The following is a 24,664-nucleotide window of genomic DNA, read 5'->3' on the forward strand; positions in this document are numbered from 1 at the left end:
TATTTGATAAAGACACCCCAAGAACTTCCCACTTTGGGGCCGGGTATCACAATAAGCAACTCTTCATTTTTCTCATCAAGCAGAAATACATGATTCACAGTCAAACATATAGTCTATAGATTTTTTGTTGTGAAAAAAAAAAAAACTGATCTTCAGAGGGAAGATCGGCCTCTTGACCCACTTCGAGGGAAGGGTCGTCCTCTTTTGTGCGCAAACACAATTTCTGAGATAAAAATTTGCATGCCATTTCCATTAACATCTAAGCTTTAAATACAATAAAATATGCTCATCATATCCACACGGCTACTTTTCCTAATGCCTATTTATAACTGAAATCTAAATCCTACACCTACAAGTGGCAGATAAGTTCCACTTTATTTTTCTTTACAAAAGAAATCCAACAACTCATCTTTATCACTTCCTACCCAGATAAGCATGCATCTCCAAATATCCTACCCCGATGCGTATGCAAGCCGATATATGGACGTACACATCACTTGCACATGAGATAGAAGTCTATCTACAAACAATTGATGCATCCATACACATTATTTTGCAACATAAGGTGAGAAGCCAATAACAACTTAAGTACATTCAAGCGGCTATGTAACCGCTTGATGCTAGCTCATAGTAAAATATAGGAATAGTAACATAGAAAAGAAGCTTTGGGCATGTTAGTAACAGCAACACTGGTTCGGTATCATGGCTATTCTTGTGCAATATCCTCCTGTGGCACCAACTTTGCTGCATCTCTTGAAGCAATTCAAATCCGTCTTGCAAACACCATTAAGGCAGAATTCGGTGGCGGGGACTGGAATTTTTTCATCTGAAGCATGCACTGTTTAGGGAAAGACGAAACTTAGACTTGTTAGATATAACAGAGAAAGAAAAGTTTTGGTCTTCTTTGGAGCCACCGAAATTGATTTCTTATTTGTAATTACGATTATTTTAATACTAAAGCCTTATTTGTTGAAAATTAAATTTCTAAAGAAAACAAAAAAGGCTTGTTTGTTTTGGATTTTGAGAACTGATTTGAGTTCCAAACTGATTATTTGACTAAAATTTATGTTTACTTTTGAGTCCAGTAATCAGTTTTGGCCTCACAATTGGTTCTCAAAATCTCAAAATCTCAAAATCCAAAACAAGAGTGGCTAAGAGAGAGAGAGAGAGAGAGGTGTTTACCTGATACGGAAGATGTGATGAAAAGTATGAGCATAAGGGCCAAGGAGAGTCGCTTCATCAAATCAAATGGAGCCATTTTTCAGTGTCAATGGCTCTTGCAAACAACTTACTGATTGGGAGTGAAGAGTGTGCTGGCATTGAGCCAATTTTATAGTGCACGATGGTGTTGAATCCTTTAGATGTTAACATATCTAATCTACTACCAAGATGATCCAACGGTGAGATCTAAACCTTATCTTGGCAGAAATTGACCAAGATTTCTGCCATGACTCATTTCATCTTTGACAAAAAAATTTGCAAAGATTAACCATGATTCATTTCTATCTTTGACTACAGATTCTGCCATGATTCATTTCAATCATTGTATAACGATTTTTCACAAATTTTTGGTATAATTATTTCCATCTTTAGCTATGATTTCTTCATATAAAATGTAATCCAGGTAATATATTGTCTCTGCATGTTTTTGCACATATTTTTTTAAAACAAAATTGAAATGGGCCCAAATGGTTGTTGGATAATCCAAACCATTTATTTGTTGGATTTTACTTTGTTAGAGAATATCAGATTTCATATGATCTGTTGGATGTATTAGATGAGAAGAGAGAAAGTTAGAGTAGAAAAGGGAATTGGTATAGATAAGGATTAGATTAGGATAACCATTTCAAATCCTATCCTTCTCTTATCATTTATTTTATCTGTCAGTGCTTATTTAAATACCTTTTACTCGTAAATGGAGATCATCCAGATTACTCAAATCCCAAAATTCTATATTGTATCAGAGCTTCATCGATCCTAAGTTGGCCTGAATACAACTCATATAACACAGTTCTCTCCCATCACGATCCCCACCACCAACTGCGACTGCAAATAGAAAACTCAAACCCACCAAAGCTTGCCCACATGGTTCTCTACATCAGCAGCCAACAGACCCTTCACTTTTGCTTGAAAGGATGTATCAGAGAACAATCGCTAGTAACTTATGGGACGATCCCCTACATGGACGGCCTCTCCAGTAATTGTCCATGGAGCAGAACTCTCTTCTCCAATTTTTACTACCACCCCCGCTCTAACAATGCTGTGGATATGTTGACTAAGCTTGTGATGAAGGAGAAATTCAAGCATTGCTTGGACTTAATTAATGTTCGACAAATTGGGTCGAGCTAGCACCCTTCGGGGTGTGGTGGAGAAGACTTTGTTATGAAGGATTTTTACAAGTGATGGATGAACCAAATTCCAGCCAAGGTGGAGAATGTTGTGTTGCCTTGAATTTTGCAAGGCAGATACGTTGCTGTATTTAACTCTTTTTGGGTTTCTTTCTAATAAGAAATAATATTTACACGGGACTCTTGAAGTCGGTTTTGGAGAAGTCATATTTAACGCAAATAGGGTTATCTTGTACGACTTCTGCACATAAAGAAAAAAAACAAAATTGTTATTGCTGTGGGAGTTCTTCACGACTAGGAAAAAGAAAAAGTTCTTCAAAGGTTTCTTTTTGGTTCTCTTGTGAGAGGGCAAGAGAAGAGGATACAAAGGAGAGGGATATTTGATCTTGCTTAAGGAAGAAGAAGAAGCAAGGCTATTCTAGGGAGCATTGGTGCTCGGATCTTAGACGGTGTAAAGATTATTTCTTGTATAATCCGGAGAAACCTTGGGCTTTTGTAATCTGGTGAGTACTTCTTGTAACCCACTTATTTTCCACAAAATGAAATCTTTTGAAGTCTTCTCCCGTAGTTACACACATCGTGTGATGAACCATGTAAATCTTGTGTGCTTTTCTTGTGGTTTGGCTTGCACTTTATTATTTTTTTCTTGCAAATTTACTTCGAAAATGCTGCGTAAAATTTAAACACAATACCGGAAACACATTTTCTTATTCGGAATGTTAACTTGTCACCGCGGAGGGCTGATTTGAGTCCTAATTCCCAACAAGTGGTATCAGAGTCGGGCACGTGGTAACCTCGGTTTAGCCTCCGAGGATGGAAACATCGCTCGGCGAAGATCTTGGTAACCTTGGTATGCTTCTGAGGACGGAAAAATCCCCCGGGAAAGATCTCGTAATTCCCACGTTCCTGCTGCATGAAGGGGCGAGATTGTCCATGGTGCTTCCACATGGAGGGGGAGATTGTTGGGGGGTTTGAAAGCAAAATAGTCCCACATAGGAAAAGTATAACGATGTGGATTGGTTTATAAGGGAATGCGTTCCCTCCCCTTAACAGCTAGCTTTTTAGGGCGAGTTCTACCAGGGTCCCAACACCCACAACTTACTTTTGTCCTTTGGAAACTATTCATCCTAACATTGATAATGGCACTCCTAAATTCCTAATTCTCATCCTTTTCATTTCACTCCTCCATTAGATGCTCTCATCGTTTTCTTTTCTACAACCTGTCATTTCAGTTAGTACACCTCCTTTTCTATCTGTTATATCATGTCTACACTACCTTTACATTGATATCGACACCCTACCATGCTTCTTTTGCAAACCAATGTATAAAAAGAAGAGGGCTTAGTAATTCACCAACCTATCTTTTAACAAATACCCTTTTATGTTTTCGTGAAAATAGTGGACCCCCAAAATTGATATTTGCACCCTTTGAAGACAGTGCATTGTATAAATCCCAATACTCATTGCAGCCGGTAATCGTCGTCACCATCTTCATATGCTAATATGCTAGTTGTTGTTTCTCTTAACCTTTTCTTATGTTTTTTCCCCTCTATATATTCTCCTATTTCAGTTGAGATACAATAACACACACAAATGAGTTTTCATTCCTAAATTACCCATCGGAGCTCCAAAAGGCTCTTCAAGATCTCCATGCAGCATCATATCATTCTATGATCATAATATAAAACAAAATTCATAGAAACTGGAAGTGACCCACAAGTCATTTTTTTCTTATTTATTTTTTTTTATATGGGTAAGCTAGGGTTTGGCGGGGGACCCCTACCAGTTTATTGGATAAAGAGAAAGATGATACAATAATAGGCACAAAACCAACCCTAACTCGGAACATGCAAGAGAGGGAGGACCAAGGCTTAGCACATATGAGCGACAAATACTAAGCCTAAGAGATCTAATGCTCAACACTAGTGAACTACATAATCAGCAAATTTGGCAGTGGTATGCTGGGCTCTTAGTGATTGTCTTAGCCAATTTTTCTTGTGAACTTCCTGCAATGAACCACAAGTCATTTAGGCAGCTGAAACTTCTATTGTTTGTTTTTACACTATTCAAATTTGATATAGATAGTCTTCCAACTTTTCTAAAATTTCACACCGCCGCTAAGAGCGCAACAAATCTCCCGAATTTTCCTTCATTATGGAATTAGGATCACCACATACGTGAAGAAGAACCCCAAAATTGTAATTAAAAAGAAAGAAGAAGAAGAACCCAAAAAATTATGAAGAAGAAAATTTGCAACTTGTAATTTCTACTGAGATATGTTCTCAACAACTCCCTGAATAACACTATTTTCCAGCTTTCAAAGACTGGTATATCCCATGTCGATGACCAGAGGGTGACCAGCTCCATAACAAAAAGGGACACCAGCCATTCTATTATATACCTCGGCCTGAGTTTGAAAACGGTTGGAAATGGATAGGAGAAAACGAAGGAAATTGTTTAGTACGCAAATGAATTGGCGCATTAGAAAAGCGTTGCTTTATTGCAATGCTAAAAATAAGGCAGTCGATGGTGATCACCCTATTCTCCTCAAATAATATTAATTATGTGATTAACTGAACATTAAAGGTGTATTAAAATGGGAAGTAGAAAGCCAGTGATATTCCCCTTTCTAGTCTACAACCGGTACAACTCTCTCTCTCTCTCTCTCTCTCTCTCTCTCTCTCTCGCAACATGAATCGTTGGTGGGCCCAACAATTAATTTGTTGAAATCTTTGAAAATGGTAGGTGCCACCGATACTTTTTAAAATGAACTGTATGGCCCACACTAGGATGATCCAAACCGTCCATTTGATGGGTCACAGCGTAAATAGATCGGAGGGTTGCTATCATCCTAAGGAAATGATTTTGGGGGCACAACCTATCTACGTTGTGGCCCATCAAAAAGGATGGCTTGGATCATCCTATGGTGTGGGTGGTACAGTAACATTAAGGCCCATTTGTAGGGCTCACCTATATTTTTCAAAATGAAGTGTACGGTCCACACCATAGGATCCAATTCATGTTTGTTTTTAAGTTTTAATCCCATTCATTTTTAGCAAAAGTGCAAGTTTGGGGCTAGATCCAATTCATGTTTTAGCAAAAGCCAGTCAATATCGGATTTGGACCCAATTCATTTTTCAGCAAATGGGAGTCAGAGACAGCATTGGATCAATCATTTTTCGCAAAAGTGACTCAGATTTCAGGATGGATGCAATTCATCTTTCAGCAAAAGCAAGTCCGATTTCGGGTTGGGCCAATTCATTTTTTTAGCAAAAGCAAGTCGAATTTAAGGTTGGATCCGATTCTTTTTTTTTCTTTTTAGCAAAAGCTCAAACCTCACCGAGCCCAGGTTCAACCCATACACCACCTGGGCTTGCCATTCCTCACCTTGCAAGCGTGCAAACTCTTAAACTTGTTTCTTTCTATTCCTGCTGGACAATGATAAATGCAGCCTCTTCAAAAGGAATGCAGACCCATGAAATTCAAAAAGAACAGTAAAATAAATGACAAATATAACTAAACAAAGTTTATAAATGACCAATGTAATTAAACAAAGAGTGCATCTTTAGTCTGAAAGAAGTGCAGAAAAAGTCCTACCGAGGAACTTCTTCCAGTGGAGAAAAAAAATCTGTAGTTGCAAAGCGGGGACACCACTTTTAGTTATTTTCTTTGTCCAAAAGTTTCGAGAAATGTAATTGCAATTCCAATCAAAAAAAGCAACTCCATTATAACTTAGGCAGTCTCAAAAGGGGTGAAACAAAAAAACTTCCCTGTTTCATTTCCTTTTTTGATCCAACTCCACAGCCTTGAGGTTGAGCAAGAGCTGCTCCGAGTTTAAGAAGACTCGGTTGTTGGAATTTGAAATGGTATGTGCTACATCCCTTGCGGCTTCAATTCTCCGAAGAGTCATAAATGCCGGATTATCCGCAATGGATTCACCGATAAGCTGTGCACTCTTCGCCTCACCCTGTTAAAGCGAAAGTCAAATGCAAGGAAATTAAAACATTGGGATGATGATTCCTTTCCTTTTAAAAGACAAACCCAAGATCATAGTCACAAAATATTCGCCTTGGGTATTCCTTGCCAAGGGTGGTGTATCTCGGGATATTTTAAATTCCTTCGAATTTTCGAGAATATAGGGAAAACTATAAAAAAAATAAAAAGTTTTAAAAATATATAAATTTAAGACAAAATTTGGTCACCTGAGCTCTAATAATAGCACTTCTCTTGTCTTGCTCTGCTTTATCAACCACGAACTTGGCCCGTTCAGCTTCTTGTGCAGCTACCTGTTTCGCTTCAATTGCAGCAGTAAACTCCTTCCCAAAAGTTAGGCTTGTGATAGATACATCGTCCAGTGCAAGGTTGAAGTTCGCCAATCTCTCACCCAATATTTTTCTAATTTCCCTACTGACACTCTACCAAAAAAAAAAAAAAACAATCACATTATTATTCATATGTCAATAACAAACTGTATACATTTTATTCCAAATATGGTTGATAACATTATTGCATAGAGGCCAATAGTGTATCAGAGGGTCACTGATATAATATATATACCTCTCTTTGAGTGATCAGCTGGCTGGCATTGTACTGTGCTACCACAGTTTTAAGGGTCTCATGAATGATTGAAGGCAGGACTCTCTCATTATAATTCACTCCAAGGGTTCTATAGATTGTAGGTAACTGCTCTGCCAAGGGTCGTGAGAGAACTCGGAGCCCAATCTTGACCTGTGTAAAAAAAGTAGAGCAACAATTACTATGGGAAACAAGTGCGAACAATAATCTACAGAGAAGTAAAAGCCCATGTAAGAAGACATGGGCAGAGGTGTCAAGCAGAATGAAAATATCCATGTGCATACATAATTTTGATGATATAAAAATGAAAATATCCAAGGATCCAAAAATATCAACAATGATCAACGTCTAATCAATTGCCTGTGTAATATGTAGATGGTTAAAATTAGACCTGGCAAGAAGTGAGCCGGACCCGCGGGTCGACTCAGCCCGCCCGTATTTTCTGGGTCCGGGTCACTCATTTGTGACCTGTTTGAAAATGACCCACGGATCCACCCGGCCCGTAAAACCTGGCCGGTCCAGGTGGACCCGCAGGTGCCCGTAGAGAAGTGAAACAACATTTTATTTTGGGACTTTTTCCGTGGTTTTTAGATTTTGATGCATTTTTCCGTAGTTTTTCTATAGAGGTACCTTCTTTCGATAGTTTTTTGCGTAGTTTTTCTAATTTGAATCCCCTTTCCCATAATTTCTCTCCTAGACCTTACTCATATGATTATCATGAAGGGATTTGCTAGCCACCTTTGAAAAAAGCTACTTATGCCCATCCTATGCATATGATGACAGCCACGTCAATGAATAAGACAAATCTGCCAAAAAGTCAACATAAATGGCTATCATCACATGATCGCATGCAAAGGATGGGCGCAAAGTAGCCTTTTGGGAAGGTGGCTAAGGTTGGGAGCGTTTATGTAATATTTTCTTTTTATGTTTTTCAAAAGGGAATTGCTAGCGTCCATCGCAAAAGGCATTTCGCAGCTGGTCTATCGCATGTCAGACCAGCCACCTCGTGAATGGAGACAAAAGCTTGTGTCTCCATTCACGAGGTGGTTGGTCTGACATGCAACAGACCAACCATGAAATGCATGTTGCGATGGAGCCTAGCAAATCCCTTTTCAAAATTGAAGTACATAAAAAGGGATTTGCTAGCGTCCACCGCAAAAGGCATTTCGTGAATGGACTGTTGCATGTGAGAGCAGCCACACATGCTTACTTTTCAGCAGATTTTGTTTTCATTCACGAGATGGCTGCTCTCACATGCAATAGGCATCCACGAAATGCCTTCTGCAATGGACGCTAGCAATTCCCACATAAAAAATAGTAATTTCTAACCATCTTCACATTTGTCTTTCAAATTTTAAGTACATCAAAAAATAGTAATCTTCATTTAGGTGCCCTCATTCCTTGTGCCTTTTGAAGATGTCTTTGTGCTTACCCCAATGAAGTACTTTGAAGAGTTGGAGGAGTTTGATACAAGAAAGTTGGTGATGGTGGGACTGATGGTGTAATAGGAGCAGGTTGGGAGAGTCATGCGAGCAGTTCCCATCTCTTTGGGAGCTCCATGGGTGCGGTTCCCGTCCTAAGGAGTGTCGAATTGCGAGTTTGAAATGGGAGCGACGCCCATGAGGAAAGTTTCCGCTTCTAAGGTCAAAGACTCACAGTCAACAAGATTAAATGCATGTTCCAATTATAGGATCATGCAATGTGGGTCATTCATGATGGGACTCATCCATCATCCACATGAATGGCCTGAGATCACAACAAAGGCACCCCGGCTCCGATTTTATAAATATATAGGTATAGGTAGATAGATGGGAAATGATATTTCTGCCTGCTTCTGTTTGTTCTTTCCTACAAAACCGGTGGTATAAATGTAAATGCAATCATTTTTAAGAAAAGACAAGCACAATGGGAGTGGGGGAGGGGGGATATATTATTTCCATATATACCAAAACATTTTTTCGAACCATGGTCTCACCAGAAAGAGGTAATTAGCATGGTTACTAGTAGTACAGAAGACAGGCAAGAATAAGACCACATGGTTTGAGAAACAAGAAGGCTGGGGAAGAAGAAGAAGAAGTAGAGAAGTAGAAGAGAATTAGAAGTAGACGAGAAGAAATTTAGGGAAGAAAGAAGCACTCAATCAGTCTCAATTCAAATAATCATTCCAAGTTACAAATAGGCAATTAAGAGTTCCTAAAATAAAGAAACTTGCTAAATTAAGAATCCCTAAAAGACTAAAACACCCTAAAGACTAAAATAACCCTAATAAATTAACTATGCCCCAAAATACCCCTAATAACACTAAAAATAACAAAAAAAATCCCTAAGGGGCACAAACAACAATAAAAAAGGTCTCTACGGGGCTCCTCGAGGGCGGCCCCGCCAAGAATAAACTCGCAAGGGACATTGATCCCCATCATTTCCCTCTGCTGAAAAGAACTATCATCCGCAGAGTGAAGAGTCTGGTACTGCTCCAAGATATCGGGGTCCAAACGACGAAGCTCCTCCTCTGTAAGCCAAGTAGCGTCGAAATCTGGCCGATGACACCACTTAACAAGATAGTGCTGAAAACCACCATGACGTGATGAAACAATCTCATCGTCAAGTATAGCATCAATCTGGTTGGTAGGAAGTGGTGGAACTAGCGGAACCACTGAGACTAGGGCTGGAACAGAAGAGCTGGCAGTCCGACTGTAGAAACATTTGTCGACATAGTAGGAGGCTTGAAGGTACCGCGATATATGATAAGATCTTCGATATTGAATACAGGACATATTCATATCAGCAGGTAAGTCTATTAAATATGCATTAGAGCCATACTTACGAACTCTATTAAATATGCATTAACACCCAAGCTACGATTAACGACCTCGGTCTGTCCATCGGTCTATGAATGAAATGCTGATGAAAACTTCAAATGGGTTCCGAAGAGTTTCCAAAGTGTCCTCCAAAAATAACTAAAAAATTTGACATCCCTATCAAACAAAATAGAAATAGGTGACCCGTGAAGTTTGACAACCTCCTTATAGAACAACATAGTAACTTGCACGGCGTCAACTGTCTTGCTACAAGGAATAAAGTGAGCCATCCGTGAGAATCGATCTACCACAACCAGGATAGTAATGTCCTCTAGCTGTCCGAGGTAGTCCAAGGACAAAGTCCATGCTGACATCTTGCCATGGAGAATGAGGAATAGGCAATGGCATGTATAATCCAGTGTTTTGCTTCTTAGCCTTTCCCAATTGGCAGGTGCGACATTGAGACACAATTCGCACTACGTCTTTCTTTAAAGGCGGCCAGTAAAATCGATCATCGACTAACGCGATTGTCTTATCTCTGCCAAAGTGTCCAGCTAGGCCGCCAGTATACAATTTTCAAACTAAGAAAACTCGAAGTGAAGTTCGGGAAATGCACAGCCTAGATCCTCGAAATAGATAACCGTCTTATATTAAGAAATCAACATGGTCTCGACGGTTACCAACATGGACATCTTGACAGATGATGCCAAAATCGGGACACGTGGCATACTCGTCTTTCAGCCTATCAAATCCTATGACCTTGACACTCATACACTATAAGACCATAACCACACGACTTAAGGCATCGGCGAGTTTATTTTTTACTCTGGTTCGATTATTGAGGACGAATGTATATTCTTGTAGAAATTATATCCACTTAGCGTGCCTTTGATTTATTTTTTATTTTATTTTATTTTTTTGAATGAAGTATTTCAACGCTTCGTGATCAGAATACAAGACAAACGCCTTAGGTAATAAGTAATACCTCCAATGAAGCAATGTTTGTATAACAGCGTACAACTCCTTATCATACGTAGAATATCGCTTTTTAGCCTCATTAAATTTCTCACTAAAATAGGCTACAGGGTGTCCTTGACTTAATACACCTCCTATCCCCACTCTTGACGCATCACAGGAAACCTAAAGACTTTAGAAAAGTCAGGGTGAACTAGGATAGGAGCCTCAATCATCTTCTGCCTGATATTTTGGAAAGCTCGAGTGGCAGCAGGGGTCCAACGAAACTCTCCTTTTTTCATGCATTCCGTTATTGGAGCCATAAGGGTACTGAAGCCCTTAACAAATCTTCGATAAAAGGTGATCAATCCACGAAAATTTCGAACCTCTGAAAGCGTCTTAGGAATCGGCCACTCATTAATCGCCTTTACTTTCTCAGGGTCTGCAGCAAAACCTTTTTCCGAGACAATGAAACGAAGGAATATCACATGGGTTTGCATAAATGAGCACTTCTTGAGATTTGCATAAAATTTGGCTTCTCGAAGAATCTTAAGAACTTGCCTAAGGTGATCCAAATGTACTCCTTTTGACTGACTAAAGATTAAAATATCGTCAAACTAGACCACCACAAATTTGCCTAAAAATTGACGTAATATTTGAGTCATTACCCTCATGAAAATACTTGGAGCATTAGATAACCCGAAGGGCATGACTAACCATTCATACAATCTGTCTGGAGTTTTAATGGCAGTTTTCCATTCATCTCCAGGACGAATCGGTATCTAGTAGTAGCCACTTCATAAGTCGATCTTACTGTACCAACGAGACCCTGCTAAAAGATCTAGCATATCCTCAAGACGGGGTATTGGAAATCTGTACCTGATTGTGATTTTATTTATGGCACGACTGTCAACGCACATTCTCCATGACCCATCTTTCTTAGGTGTTAGCAATGCGGGTACAACACAAGGGCTAAGACTGTCTCGGATCAAACTCCACTCTAATAATTCCTCGACTTGTCTGCGCAACTTAGTTCGCTCAAGAGGATTCATGCGGTAGTGTGGAAGGTTGGGCAATTGAGAACCTGGGATCAGGTCAATCGCATGCTGAACATCCCTCGTGGGTGGTAATTCTATAGGGAACTCATCAGGAATCACATCGTTAAATTCCTATAAAAACTGGTTGACCTCAGGTGGTAGGTCAACGGTCTGCTCATATGAGCGCAGAAGAGCTCCTTCATTCACTAAGGCCCACATATGTCCTGTCTCTTTACTGGCTCTTTCAAATTCTTTGCGATTCAGAATATGGAAACCCTTTTGTTTGGGTGGCTTTGAAGATGAATTAAGCTTGGAACCCTTAAACTTATCAGTAGGTTGTGCAGGTTTTAGATGAATGATGGGGATCTACGTCCCTTGCGAGTTTATTCTCGGTAGGGCCGAGCTCGAGGAGCCCCGAAGATATCTTTTTTATTGTTATTTGTGCCCCTTAGGAATTTTCGTTATTTTTAGTGTTATTAGGGACATTTTGGGGCAAACTTGATTTATTAGGGTTATTTTAGTCATTAGGGTGTTTTAGTCTTATAGAAATTCTTAATTTAGCAAGTTTCTTTATTTTAGGACTCTTAAGTGTCTGTATAGGCTAAGCTAAAGCTTATTTGTGACTTGGAATGATTAATTGAATTAAAGATTGATTGAGATTCTCCTCTATAATTTCCTCTCTTCTTCTCCCCCAAGACTTCTTCTCCTCTAATTCTTTTCTTCTTCTACTTCTAGTTCTCCTCTCCTCTCCTTCCCTTCTTCCCCTATTCTTCATCTTCTTCCCTTTTCTCCACTTTCTTCTTTTTATCTCTCCCGGTCCTACATCACATACAGGTTAAATTGGCCCGGGGTACCTAAGGTTTGGCCACTCAAGTGGCAGGCAAGCTGAAAGTTCTGAATATGACTATAAAAGTACAAACAATTTGGGCCAACCAAGAATGTAGACCACAGTTGAATCAAAGAGTGGCATCCCTCAGCTATCTATGCTCAGAAGCTCACAAGATTAGCTTATTGGTCCAGGAATCCAAGTGTCTAAACTATCTATTTGAATGGACTCTTCCTTAACTAGCCGTTTCTAAAAGCTTGCTCGTCTACTAGAATGCCCCGCAATATTTCTTCATCTAGCCTAAGGAACCCAACAGCTTGTTATACATCCATGGTGAAGTCCATATTGCTTTTCAAATGGATTGCAAATGCATATTTTTTGTATGCAATTACACCCAAAAAAAAAATCAAAGAAAAAAGGAAAGCTAAATCAGTAAATAAAAGGGTTTTGGGACATGGATTGTGGATCAAGCCCCTTGTGTATCAAATGGCACAGCTAGTGAAGCAAGGGGTGGAATTCACCAATGATGTAATATTTGGATCAGAAAAATTATCTGAGTATAACATTTTTTTCAATGGCATTATCTGAGCATACTACATATCAACTTCAACATTACCGTCAAGAGCACTGTTTTAAAATGTGGATGTGGGTCAAAACAAAGGAAAAGCAAATCCTAGTTGACTCAACATGATGCGGTCAAGTACTCAGTTGATGTGATCATAACATGGAGAGTCAAAGGAGTTTTGATTGACCTTATAGGGAAAAACGCGGACTCAGACAAGAAAGAGGCGAAGGTAAAAGGGAGTTGAGTCGAGGGAGACCACGGGGACATGGGGGAGTTTTGAAACTATGATAAAGAGAGGCAGCAGCAGCTTTTTATCATAGATTTTAACCTACTAATAAAATTTCATGGAAGGATAAAATGGAACTTATTTGTTTCTTCTATTAGCCAATCAGAAAACATTGAAAAGCACTGAAAATGCATTGGATGTGGGTCAAAACAAAGGCAAAGCAAATCCTAGTTGACTCAACATGATGTGGTCAAGTACTCAGTTGATGTGGTCATAACATGGAGAGTCAAAGGAGTTTTGATTGACCTTATAGGGAAAAACATGGACTCACACAAGAAAGAGGCGAATGTAAAAGGGAGTTGAGTCGAGGGAGAGCACGGTGACATGGGGGAGTTTTGAAACTATGATAAAGAGAGGCAGCAGCAGCATTTTATCACAGATTTTAACCTACTAATAAAATTTTATGGAAAAGATAAAATGGAACTTATTGGTTTCTTCTATTACCCAATCAGAAAACATTGAAAAGCTCTGAAAATGCATATTATTTTATGCCATTGATAGAAATTTTCAAAGAATACGGGATAAAATAAAAGAACATATTAGTTTCTCATGGCAGCTAATTAGAAAATACATAATTTTTGTATATGCCATTACAAGAAAATTTCAAAGAATCGTGGAAAACCAACAGATCAGAAAAAGGAAGACCAGAATAATAGTGATTGGGGAAATGGAGAGAACATGTTATTGCAAAAAATACATCATTTTCTTTATTACCTATATAATAACGCTTGCCACCAAGAAAGAATCACAAAATTTATTAATAAAAATTAAGTACAAATCCTAAAAAAGGTTTGATAGTTTACCAATGACAAGTTCTACTTGTTTCCAGAGAACAAATATGATCAAGTGATACGTAAAACATATGTGACGGAACAACAAGTATGCATTCACTACTTTCTTAGACGTAAGCAAACTGAAACCATACAGGATTTATTTACCATTTGAAGATCACGACTTCCAGAAGTACTCTCCACAAGATGTGGGCGTGCACGGACATCATAAATAGTAGGCCTCTCAAACCAAGGGATCATAAAATGAGTTCCTTCAGGGTAGACCTGCAAAAAAAGCCACTTAGATATTTTAAAAGAATAAATTAACAAAAAAGAGAAAAGTAGAAACACATAATACAGGACAAGAGATGGAACATTGGATGCATAAACGCATTTTTGGATCATCCCTTTCACAATTTCTTTTCTTTTCTTTTTTTGAATGGCCATCTCATTTACAATTCTCTCCCATTATTGGGTTCCACGCAAACACCTTGCCTCATCGCAGGCAACAGCAGGTCGAAATAATACAAAACAAGCCAAAGAAATGTATAAAAAGGGGAAAAAAACACATAATATATGATTTAGAGTTCCTTTTTTTCTTGAGTGATAGCGGTAATTTATTAATACTCAAAAGCGCATAAGGAACGTAAAGTTGGGAGAAGCTGTCCCCTGCTAAACACTAAAATACATCATGATAAAAATAAATAAAAACAGCAGCAGCTCCTTGGTGCTATTGTCAGTAAAAAGGCTCGCCCATTCTACACCCTATAAAAACATGCGCATATTTCTCTAGACAAGCACGTGAGTTCAGGGATAAAATCAGCAAAACTCCAAGGTCTTGATGAGCTTTTTAGAGCAGATGAGATCACATTGCTCCAATCTCCTACGGCAAACGAGGTGTCTAGATCCAACTTGAGAATTCAGAATCCGGCAAGAAGATGGTGAGGATACCTTTCTTTTACTCTCACCCCTATACAGTTCAATAAGGATAAAGGTTACAATAGGCACGGGACAATGGATACACACCTAACCAATGGTCCTCCTATAACCTAATACCCTCTGCCCCGCCCAATTTAAACCTAACCATCGGTTCAAAGTTCAAACAAGACTCCAGATGAACAAACAAAGCACCATGCCCTCCACCCTTTGCCGAAGGGTTCTAACTCTCTTATTCCCCCACCCGGCCAAACCTATTTCCAATGATTCCGTGCCATAAGGTATCATTTTCCTCACCTAATCTCCATAGATTGTCCCCAATACGGCTTTATTTCTTAATTTTATGTTTCCAATTCAATGACCGCCCACCTTTCTTGACTTATGATCATTCTTCCATTTAATTAAGTGCTTGGTCCACTTGTTTCATCCTTACCATCCCAAGAAAAAAGTCACCTTGCAATTTTTCTAACTTTGAATCTACTTTCAAAGGATCTTGGAGAGGAACATAAAATGAACAGGTAGATTTGAAAGGGCTGACTCGGATTCAACATTTATTCCTACTATCATGATTTTACACAAATTCACTCTGAAACCCAATACAAATCGTTTTACACAAGATAATAATATCCCAGTTGAATTGTAAAAGAGAGATAGTAGTCTTTTTAGTAAGTTAAGACTTCAACCATACCTTTACTTAGTAATAGTCTAATAGACTTGGTGCTTCAAGCATAGTCGCCATAGGGGGAAGAGAATTCGCGAAGTACAAGCAAGAAACAAAGGCTCTAAAAAAGAGTGCAGGAAGTGGGGGACTCTCAGGAAGCAGTAGATAAAGCAAAAGAAGAAACACATGGGAAGTATCATGGGAAGTGAACAGAGTGTTTGGAGAGACATCATGGGAAATAAACAAGAAGTGCATAGGAAGAGAAGGGGCTATGATAGATTAGGGAGGGCAACTCTAGGTTAGGGCTAAAAGTTATGTAGGATCAGTTGATTAGGGTTAAAGATTTAGAGATTTTAGCTTTACAGTTTTGGCTTCTTAGTGACGTATATTTGTTTTACAATTTTGATTTTTTAGTCATTTATATTTCATTTTAAACTATATTTTAAATATTACCACAACGAATTGGGATAATTTGTTGAAGAAAAGATTGCATACGTTATATTTCAAAGCGGAGATGCGGGGCAGATTAATGCAAGATCCCGAGCAACATGCTAGGCTGGAGAAGTCGAGGAAAGTGGTTTGGGAGATGGTTAGACTCCATATTGCATAAGTTATATTTCAAATCAGAGATGCAGGGCAGATTAAAGCAAGATCCTGGGCAACATTCTAGGCTGGAGAAGTCGAGGGAAGTAGTCAGGGAGAAGGTTAGACTGCATTTTGGAATTAATTATGAGGCTGGATTAGCTAGTTAAAGGGCAGGGGCTGCAAAAGATAGACCCAAGGGAAATAGAAGGATAGGGGGAGAGTCGGTGTAGTCGTTAACCCATTAAGATTATATGCTCGAATGTGAGAGTTTTGGAGTTTGGACACTCCCGAAAAATTAGCCCATGTTAAAGAGACGATTCAACTGAACAAACCTCATGTTTTTTGCCTTTTGGAAACTATGTTGCCTAATTTCTCCGGATAGCATCTTAGAGAATTGAGGTGTAAGACATGATGTTCCTACACAATTCTAAAGTCTAAACTCTGCAGAATCTGCATGTGGAATTCTCGTTGTGTGGGTGAATCTCAGTTTATAGCAGAAAAAAAATGGATTGGCTTCCTCGGTCTTATCCCTGATTAGGAAAGTTTCAGATGATTCTTAGAGGGCTTTTTCAGGAGTCTATGGCACCCATTTGGCCAAGTTGTCTGGAAATATTTTGAACATTTGTTACAAAGCCTTACCAAAAACGGTGTCAGACCATTGTTCCATCCCTCATAATACCTTGATGGAATCCTGGGGGCCCTAAGCTATTGAAAGCCCATGGGAAGCCATTTAAGAGCAACGGTAAGGAAGTTGTTGATAGGCACGCATATATCCATCCCCTCCACATCTCCCCAAACACCATTCTCCTATGAATATAGTTGACGGATTCCCAACTAATATGGTCATGCACCTTCTCCATATCAATCAATACCCAATCATTTTCCCATCTCCCTGAATCAAGGCAATCATTAGCTATTAAGACCTCACCTATGATGTGTTTCTTGATTTTATCCTCTATTAAAGCTCCTTAAAATGAAGAGATGGCCATCGAATCGAAATCGCTTCTCTCAATCTCAATGAGAAGAATTCTACAAGTCCTTAACTTCAACCACACCTTTCTTTGGAATGGGAGCATAATAAATGCAATATTTATCTCTTAGTTTATCCACTCTCATGAAATTCTTTAAACCAATGTTCCAAAACTCGAATTTAGACAAGAACTCTGCCACAGTAAAAGGGAGCCAACTTGGGCAAGTCAATGGTTGATGCGATCAATTTTTTATTAACTCGAGAGAGTCAAAGGAGTTCTGATTGACATAATATAGCCAAACTCACACCCAAACAGGACAACCGAAGTAAAAGGGAACTAACTCAGCCGAGTCGATGGTTAACACATGGAGTTTTTAAATAGTGTCTTAAAGGCAACCATTAGGGCAACCATTTTCCAAGTAATTGTCTAAACTCTAAAGCATATCTTCACAATGGAAGTCCACATCAACTGAAACTATTCCATATTGTGGAGAACATGGAATATGGAAATTGCAATTGTATCCAGCACTAACTCCTTTCACTATTCACCAATTTATTTATTTTTGAATGGTAGCCAATTTAAATCCAAAAGACAAGACCGAGATGGTCAATACAAGAAGCGACACAGTCAAAGAAAGAAGAAGAAATACAAAAAACACAGAACAACAATCAAGGGGGAAGAGAATCATAGAGAGCCAAATCTGCAAGAGAAACACCATCTCTAGCAAGGAGATCGGCTAGCCCGTTAGTGGAATGACAAATATGATGATAAACAATAAAGGATGCTCCAACCCAATCTTGCATTTCGTCGAAAAAGCGATCAAAACTCCAAGGGTGAGGATGGGATCCTTTGAGCTATCGGATAACATTAAGGGAGTCTCCTTCAATCACCACTTTATCCATCAGGCCCTATCTAACTATTTTAACCTTTGATAAATTCCTCTCACCTCGGCCTCTAAAGCGTATGCCACCCCTATATGACCCGCAAAGGCCCATATCACTTTTCCAAGCTCATTCTGCAAAACACCACCAATACCGACGACAGGGACTGGATTCCTATAGCTCGATCTGTCAAAGTTGAGCTTAAAAAAACAGGTGCGGGAAGAGCCCACTCTTGTACAACTTTATTTTTCATCTCCACTCGAAGGCACACCTCTCTCCATCCATTCTATAAAGCAAAGGCAAAGACAAACTTAAAGGACGGAAGAGATTTAACCCGAGCAATGGTCAAGGCAATTGCTTTGATGAAGAGAAAACCAGGGCTTCTAGAGATGCCATTGAAGACTCTATCATTACTTTCTTTCCAAAGGACCCATATGATTGCTAGAAAGGACACGTTCCACAGGACTTTTCCACTCGCTCTCCACGGAACCATGGACCATCCCCATAAGGACATCCATGAGCAAGGTTTTAAATTTCGGGTTTCAGTCGACAGTGAAATCGAAATTGGGTAACCTCGAAACGCTACTTTATTTCGACGAAATTTTGAAAAATCCCGTTAAAATATATATATTTTATTCACTATTTAATATTTCCCTGAAGTGGATAAAAAAAAAAAATTTTTTTTTTTTCGTCAAATTTCTAAAGAAATTTCGAAATTTCGGCATGCAACTCTAAATCTACTCAATAATTTACTCCATAATTCCCTGGGAAGCCTGCAATGGATAAATAAATGATCCACATCCTCCCTCGCCTCCAAGCAGAGGGCGCAATGGTCGATAAGCATCTTCCTCTTTCGTAAGAACTCTACAGTTTTAATCCTGTCGAGAAGGGCCACCCACCCAAAGGTGCACACCCAAGGTGGAGCCTGGATTGACCACACTCTAGCTACATTGGAAGACTCGGGGCTAGCCAAAAGGTAATGGTAGAATGGCGACAGAAAAAACACCAGATGAATCGCAGATCCAAATCCTTTTTTGCCCTCCCCGTCCACCTTGATTGATGTAACCTTCTTCAAGCCTTGTGATGGACATGAGCTCTACGTCGAAAAATAAATCCTCCTACACTGTGGCTTCCACACCACTCTTTCCGCTTTTCCCTCCATATTGACCTTCACGAAACCATTCCTGTTCACAGTAGTAAGAAACAAATCCGGGAATAAATCTTCAAGAGGCTGAGTAGAGCACTGCTTATCCAACCAGAATCTAATCATGTCTCCCAAATAGACTCTATACTTTGACTCCTTCCGAGAACATGCGACTTATTCTCAAGATACCCCCCCCCCCCCCGACCCACCCACCCACCCACAGTCATCCCTTGAGATAGGAAGTTATCTTCCGATATCCAATGGCCCATAGATGCACCATTCTTTCCTTCTATCACTCTTACCCATAGGTGAGGCCTCTCCCTACCAAATCTCCACGGCCATTTGCCAAGGAGAGCGTGATCCATTCCCGTCACCTTTTTGATACCAAGACCACCTCATTTTATTGTTTTGCTCACCTTTTCCCATTTCACCAATGGGATACCATGCTTAAAGTGGTACTATTCACCAACATTATCTACGATCTATCTACGCATTCGGCTGATTTTTAATTTGCACATCCTTCGATTCACCACTATCTTTTATTGTAATGTTTAATGGCCACTATGAATTAAAAGCCTTGAAATCCAAATGCCCTTCCAACCAGATTGATCCTTTTCATGTCAAGCCATAGCTATGTCTTCAATAGAGGCAAGTGGAACCATTCTACAAAGACCATCCATAACGAATATGGCTTCAGTAAGCAACCTCTGTTGGATTATTATAAACTCAGTGGTAAAGTTTCTCCTGGAAGTACGTTTGTGGAGCAACCACTTCCTTAACGGTACTTCAGGAGAGGCTTGCCAAATCGAACAGCTATTGAATAATATGTCGTTGTGCATGGCATCTGCTGCTGACACTTGTGAAAATTCTACACATTGAGAGCATAATATGTAAATTTCAAAATTGCATGAGAAAAATAAAGAATAATCCTCCTTGTGCATTGGCATTCATATTTTATATTATTGTATAAATCATTTGAAATCCTGGACCATCACGTATTTGGAATGGCACTATCGCCCAAAAGAATGTGTTCCTAACTTCCTATAAAAAGAAAACAACTATACATTCAGTTATCATCTTCAAACAAATAAAGCCAACAACTTTTACATGTCCTGTTTAAATTTCTCCACATATATCTCAAATGTGAAGTTAACATAAATTAAAAGAAATATGTAAATTCATCTGCATCAGCATTCTATAAAAAAATCGCGGAGCACTTCAAACCGATTTATGCCTCTCCAGTTAGCTGTGCAACTCGGGCCGGGTTCAACACGAAAAAAGTCGGGTCAGGTCAGATAGAGTTTTCCCAACCCATGTTGAGTTCGAGCTGGGTCCAGGTTGAGGGTTTGAGCAACCCGACCCAAGTGAAACCGGACATTTTTTATCAAATTTCTTTTTATTTTATTTTTTGTAAGCTTAAAAACTCGGGTCGGGTCGAACTCAGGTTGGGTCGGGTTTGGGTTGGAAAAACGGTTCCTCGGGTCAGGTCAGCCTCAACCCAACCCGAGTTGCACCGCTATGTCCAGTGGTCATTAGGTGGGAAAACACGGCAAATTGTTCCACTAGTTTCCTCATAAATTTTCATGAAATCAATCATATCAACCAGGTCCGTAGGAAACAGTTGTTGAACACTCGGAATAACATTTTTCATTCCATCCAATCTAGTCAAATGCCATGGGGCCCTTTGTTTCATAAAAAGCAATTTCTAATGCAATGAAAAATGATCCCATGCATTGAACTGCCAAACATTAGCAAGAAGCCACAAGCTCATAATGCAACCGAAATTGTGTGCAAGTGATCTATGACGAGCTTAAAAACACGATGCCACACAGCCCCACACCTACCAATAGATGGTGATTTATCACAACTTCAACAAGTTGACTGACACCTCTAAAGGGATCCGTCAGAGTTGACAGTATAAACCTGGTAAAACCCACCATTTTTTTTCTTGTTTCTTTTATTTGAAACCTTGGGGCATGGTGACTTACGAGTTACGACCATTGACTATAGGTAAAACTCAAACATGGCTCGGTGAGAATCCTTACCCAAGTCCCTATTCTAAATCTTAGTACACCCACCTCTTAAACAATCAACAGGGAGAGGGAAAAAAATAAATCTGGTGGTCAAGACTCAAGACAGTTTATTCATGTCCTGATGTTCGCATCGTAAGAAGTAACTTTTACAAAGCACAATCCATTTACAAAGTCATTTTTCAAGATGGGAAAGTTGTAAATATATTCCATTGCAAATAAGATTGTTTTGTGTCTAAGTTTCTATGCACTTTGGATCCAAATTTTTTCCAAGTAGTACTCTTGCATTGCATTACATTTTTTTTAATGGCATTGCATTGCATAACATTGCTGATTTATTAATTGAAAGTAGCAATCATCAATAACGAATGAGCCTTAATATTAGTATATTAAGAATGAATTGAGTAGCCTGATTTATCTAGCTACCTATGCAATAAAAGCATTTTTTATTTGTGCAAAGTAAACAATTGAAATTCACATTTAAAATCAGAAACCAGCAGTCGGCAATCAAGCACGAGCATGTATAAAACATATGACTTCAAGAAAGATACGTAAAACTAAGTTTAATCATGCAAACTCGTAAAAAAATGCACCTTTGCATAAGATTGTCCTAACTTACAGAACCATAAATTGATATTTCCAAATGGGAACTTGTACGTTCAGAAATAAAGAAGAGGAATAGACATTCATCTAAACAAAAACACAAGAGAATCAACTTTCAAAATTCTACATTGTAAATCAGGTAAAAAGGTAAGACATTCATCTAAACGAAAACACAAGAGAATCAACTTTCAAAATTCTACATCGTAAATCAGGTAAAAAAGTAACATGGAAAAATGAAAGCTTTAAATCGGAAAGTTAATTATATATTGAGCATAATGTATAAAAAAAAATAGAAATGCATGTGAAACAACTCTCTACAATAAATCAAATATCAATGAAGCATGAAACAACTGCCAATATGAATTAAAAAAAACTCCGCAAACAGGGGTAGAACATGTACCCTGTCTTTGATACCGACTACACGGTTGAACACAATTGCGCGATGCCCTCCCTCAACATTGTAAAGACTATTAAAAGCTCCATACAAACCAAGCCCACCAAGCACAGCCACTCTTACCAGAGTAGTTGCTGCACCACCACCCCTAGGGAGTCTACTGAAATCCATATTCACTTAAGATCTGGAAATATATAAATCAAATATCAATGTAGTAACCAGGAGTTTAGAACTTTATCAACAACATATCTCAAAGACGATACGTAGCCTTTCATGAGAAAAAAAAAATTGAAATGTACTATTGATTAGTTTGACAAAAACCCAGACATGGAAATAGATAAACAGCACACCATAACAATATTCTCTTAATTACACAGGTCCCTCTTTTCTACTCAAAATAAGATTTTTATCATTAAACTCTACCATACTAAGCTACAATTGGGCAAATCATATTTTAGTGCCACCAGCATTCGTAGAGCAGAAGAACGTAAGCAATAGAACAATTTTAGGGCATGGTTGTTTCCGATTGTGAGCCCAAAACCTATTATTGGACTCAAAATTACACTTAAATTTGAGTCTCATAATACCTTTCCTTGCTTCTCTTTTCTTTCCCTGCTTCTCTCAAACCAAGACCATACAGGACTAACCCGAGAGAACCCAAGAAGAAAAACCCTTCTCTCTCTCTCACCTCGTTCCGCACACACAAATAGCCCAAAACCCTCTCTCGTTTCCTTTGTAGGTTTTACCAAAACCCTAAAAACGCTTTCCAGTTTTGTCTTTTTGCCTTTGCCTTCTCACCCAAGAGACTCAGGTTGGGTGGGAAAACATCTAGATTAGTGTTCCGATTTTCCGATTATGGTTCAAAACGACAAATAATCTTTGTTTTTTAAGGTGGACTAGTAATAGAAAAGAAAGCATCAAAATGATGTGGACCGTTCATCCCGTAGACCCCACCTTAGAGATGCCACATCCGAATTCCAAATCCCGTATTCGATATTATTAAATCACGAAATGTGGCGTATGAGGCCGATATAGCATAGTGGGATCCCACCTTTGATCGATCTGAACTGTCAATTTCATACGCCTTGCTCTGGATCTCTTGTGCAGATGTCCAACTTAATTTTGAGACTAATAACAACTTGGACCCGAAACCAGGTCTCAAAAAATGAGGAGGGCCAGTTGGAATTTCCAAAAAAGGGCAGTGATATGATCGCCCTTTTCTTACTTGGAACAGCCTCAAGGTGGCAAATGGGGTCGTGCCAGCCCACAGCCCTGCAATGCACGGCACGACACGAAGTCGCGGGCCGGCTGGGCTGTGGGTTTAGGCCCGCGGCACGGCACGACACGACAAGCGGCCCGTCAGGGCAAAATCAGTGAAAAAGTGGGCATTTAGGGCTATTTTCCTGGGCCAGCACGGCCTGGCACGATACGGGCCATGGGCCGTGCCGGGCCTAACCTCAAACTTTTTCGCGCCGTGCCTGGCCTGGCCTGCGGGCCACATTGTGCCGAGAAGTTTCGTGCCGGCCGTGCACGGCACGGCATGGCCCGTTTGCCACCTTGAGAACCTCTCCAAACTTAGTGGATTTAGGACTACTCGTTTATACTTCAGAGAAAGGGAAATCATACCAACACGGCCATATTTTGATATTTCCACAAACAGCTTGTCTTTTATTATTTGAATAGCAGTCAAAGGGTTATTCCATTTCCCATAAACCTCTCGCTAGCCAATTAAAGAAGAAAAGACAACTGAGTTTTTGCAAATATCAAAATATGGTTGTGCTGGTAACATTCTGCTTAGAGCAGTTATATGATGTGCGGCGGTGAACCCTGCTTTCAAAAAGTATGGTACAGCCCACTCCATAGGATGATCCAAAAACGCCCATTTGTTGGCGCAAATATTATTTCCATAGGATCATCCTGACCCTCGACAGCAAAAAAACATAAATTTTTATTAATCTTGGATGTTATTACAAGAGAATCAAGTAGTGCTTGTATAGAGCACTTAGATGATAAACATAGAAGGAAGATCATGGTAAACATGGAAAGAGATATTAGTTGAATATTCTTATCTAAACTAGTTACTAATTTAATCTAGGTGCCTAATCTAACAAGATTACCCCTTTTAACCAACTTGCCTAATCTGCTACCTTGATGATCCAATGGTGGTATTTCAACCCAAGATGATAATGAGATCTCACATATTCTAACATGCCCCCCCAAACAAATTACACTAAAATTGGGGGTGTCAATGGATCCACTTCGGATCGGATCCACCTATGTCACGGTCACGATCCATTCAA

The 24,664-nt window shown here is 39.3% G+C and overlaps 1 protein-coding gene and 1 long non-coding RNA gene across 2 annotated transcripts; both read right to left on the reverse strand.

Moving 5' to 3' along the window:
• Window positions 1-224: 224 nt before the first annotated feature.
• Window positions 225-2,613, reverse strand: LOC143883479 (uncharacterized). The gene is made up of 2 exons (XR_013252395.1): window positions 1,183-2,613; window positions 225-838 (listed from the first exon to the last, which is right to left on the reverse strand). It is a non-coding gene; the product is annotated as an uncharacterized LOC143883479 (long non-coding RNA).
• A 3,248-nt stretch (window positions 2,614-5,861) lies between these two features.
• On the reverse strand, window positions 5,862-23,197 carry LOC143883480 (prohibitin-1, mitochondrial-like). The gene is made up of 6 exons (XM_077386828.1): window positions 22,952-23,197; window positions 22,371-22,548; window positions 14,328-14,444; window positions 6,906-7,076; window positions 6,551-6,763; window positions 5,862-6,315 (listed from the first exon to the last, which is right to left on the reverse strand). The coding sequence occupies exons 2-6, from the start codon at window positions 22,533-22,535 to the stop codon at window positions 6,124-6,126; spliced, it is 858 nt and encodes a 285-aa protein (XP_077242943.1). The 5' UTR covers window positions 22,536-22,548; window positions 22,952-23,197; the 3' UTR covers window positions 5,862-6,123.
• Between the last annotated feature and the right edge of the window lie 1,467 nt (window positions 23,198-24,664).

The sequence above is a fragment of the Tasmannia lanceolata genome, unplaced genomic scaffold (assembly GCF_043159265.1).
Source record: "Tasmannia lanceolata isolate RefF3 unplaced genomic scaffold, GAP_Taslan_0.1 ptg000008l, whole genome shotgun sequence".
NCBI lineage: Eukaryota > Viridiplantae > Streptophyta > Magnoliopsida > Canellales > Winteraceae > Tasmannia > Tasmannia lanceolata.

Bases quoted from the DNA above. Each gene is read 5' to 3' on its own strand.
- LOC143883480 (XM_077386828.1), bottom strand. From the start codon at position 22,535: ATGGATTTCAGTAGACTCCCTAGGGGTGGTGGTGCAGCAACTACTCTG. The intron at 7,077-14,327 runs GTAAATAAATCC...TTTTTTACACAG, and splicing joins GAAGTCGTGATCTTCAAATG to GTCAAGATTGGGCTCCGAGT. The intron at 6,316-6,550 runs GTGACCAAATTT...TCGCTTTAACAG, and splicing joins GTGCTATTATTAGAGCTCAG to GGTGAGGCGAAGAGTGCACA.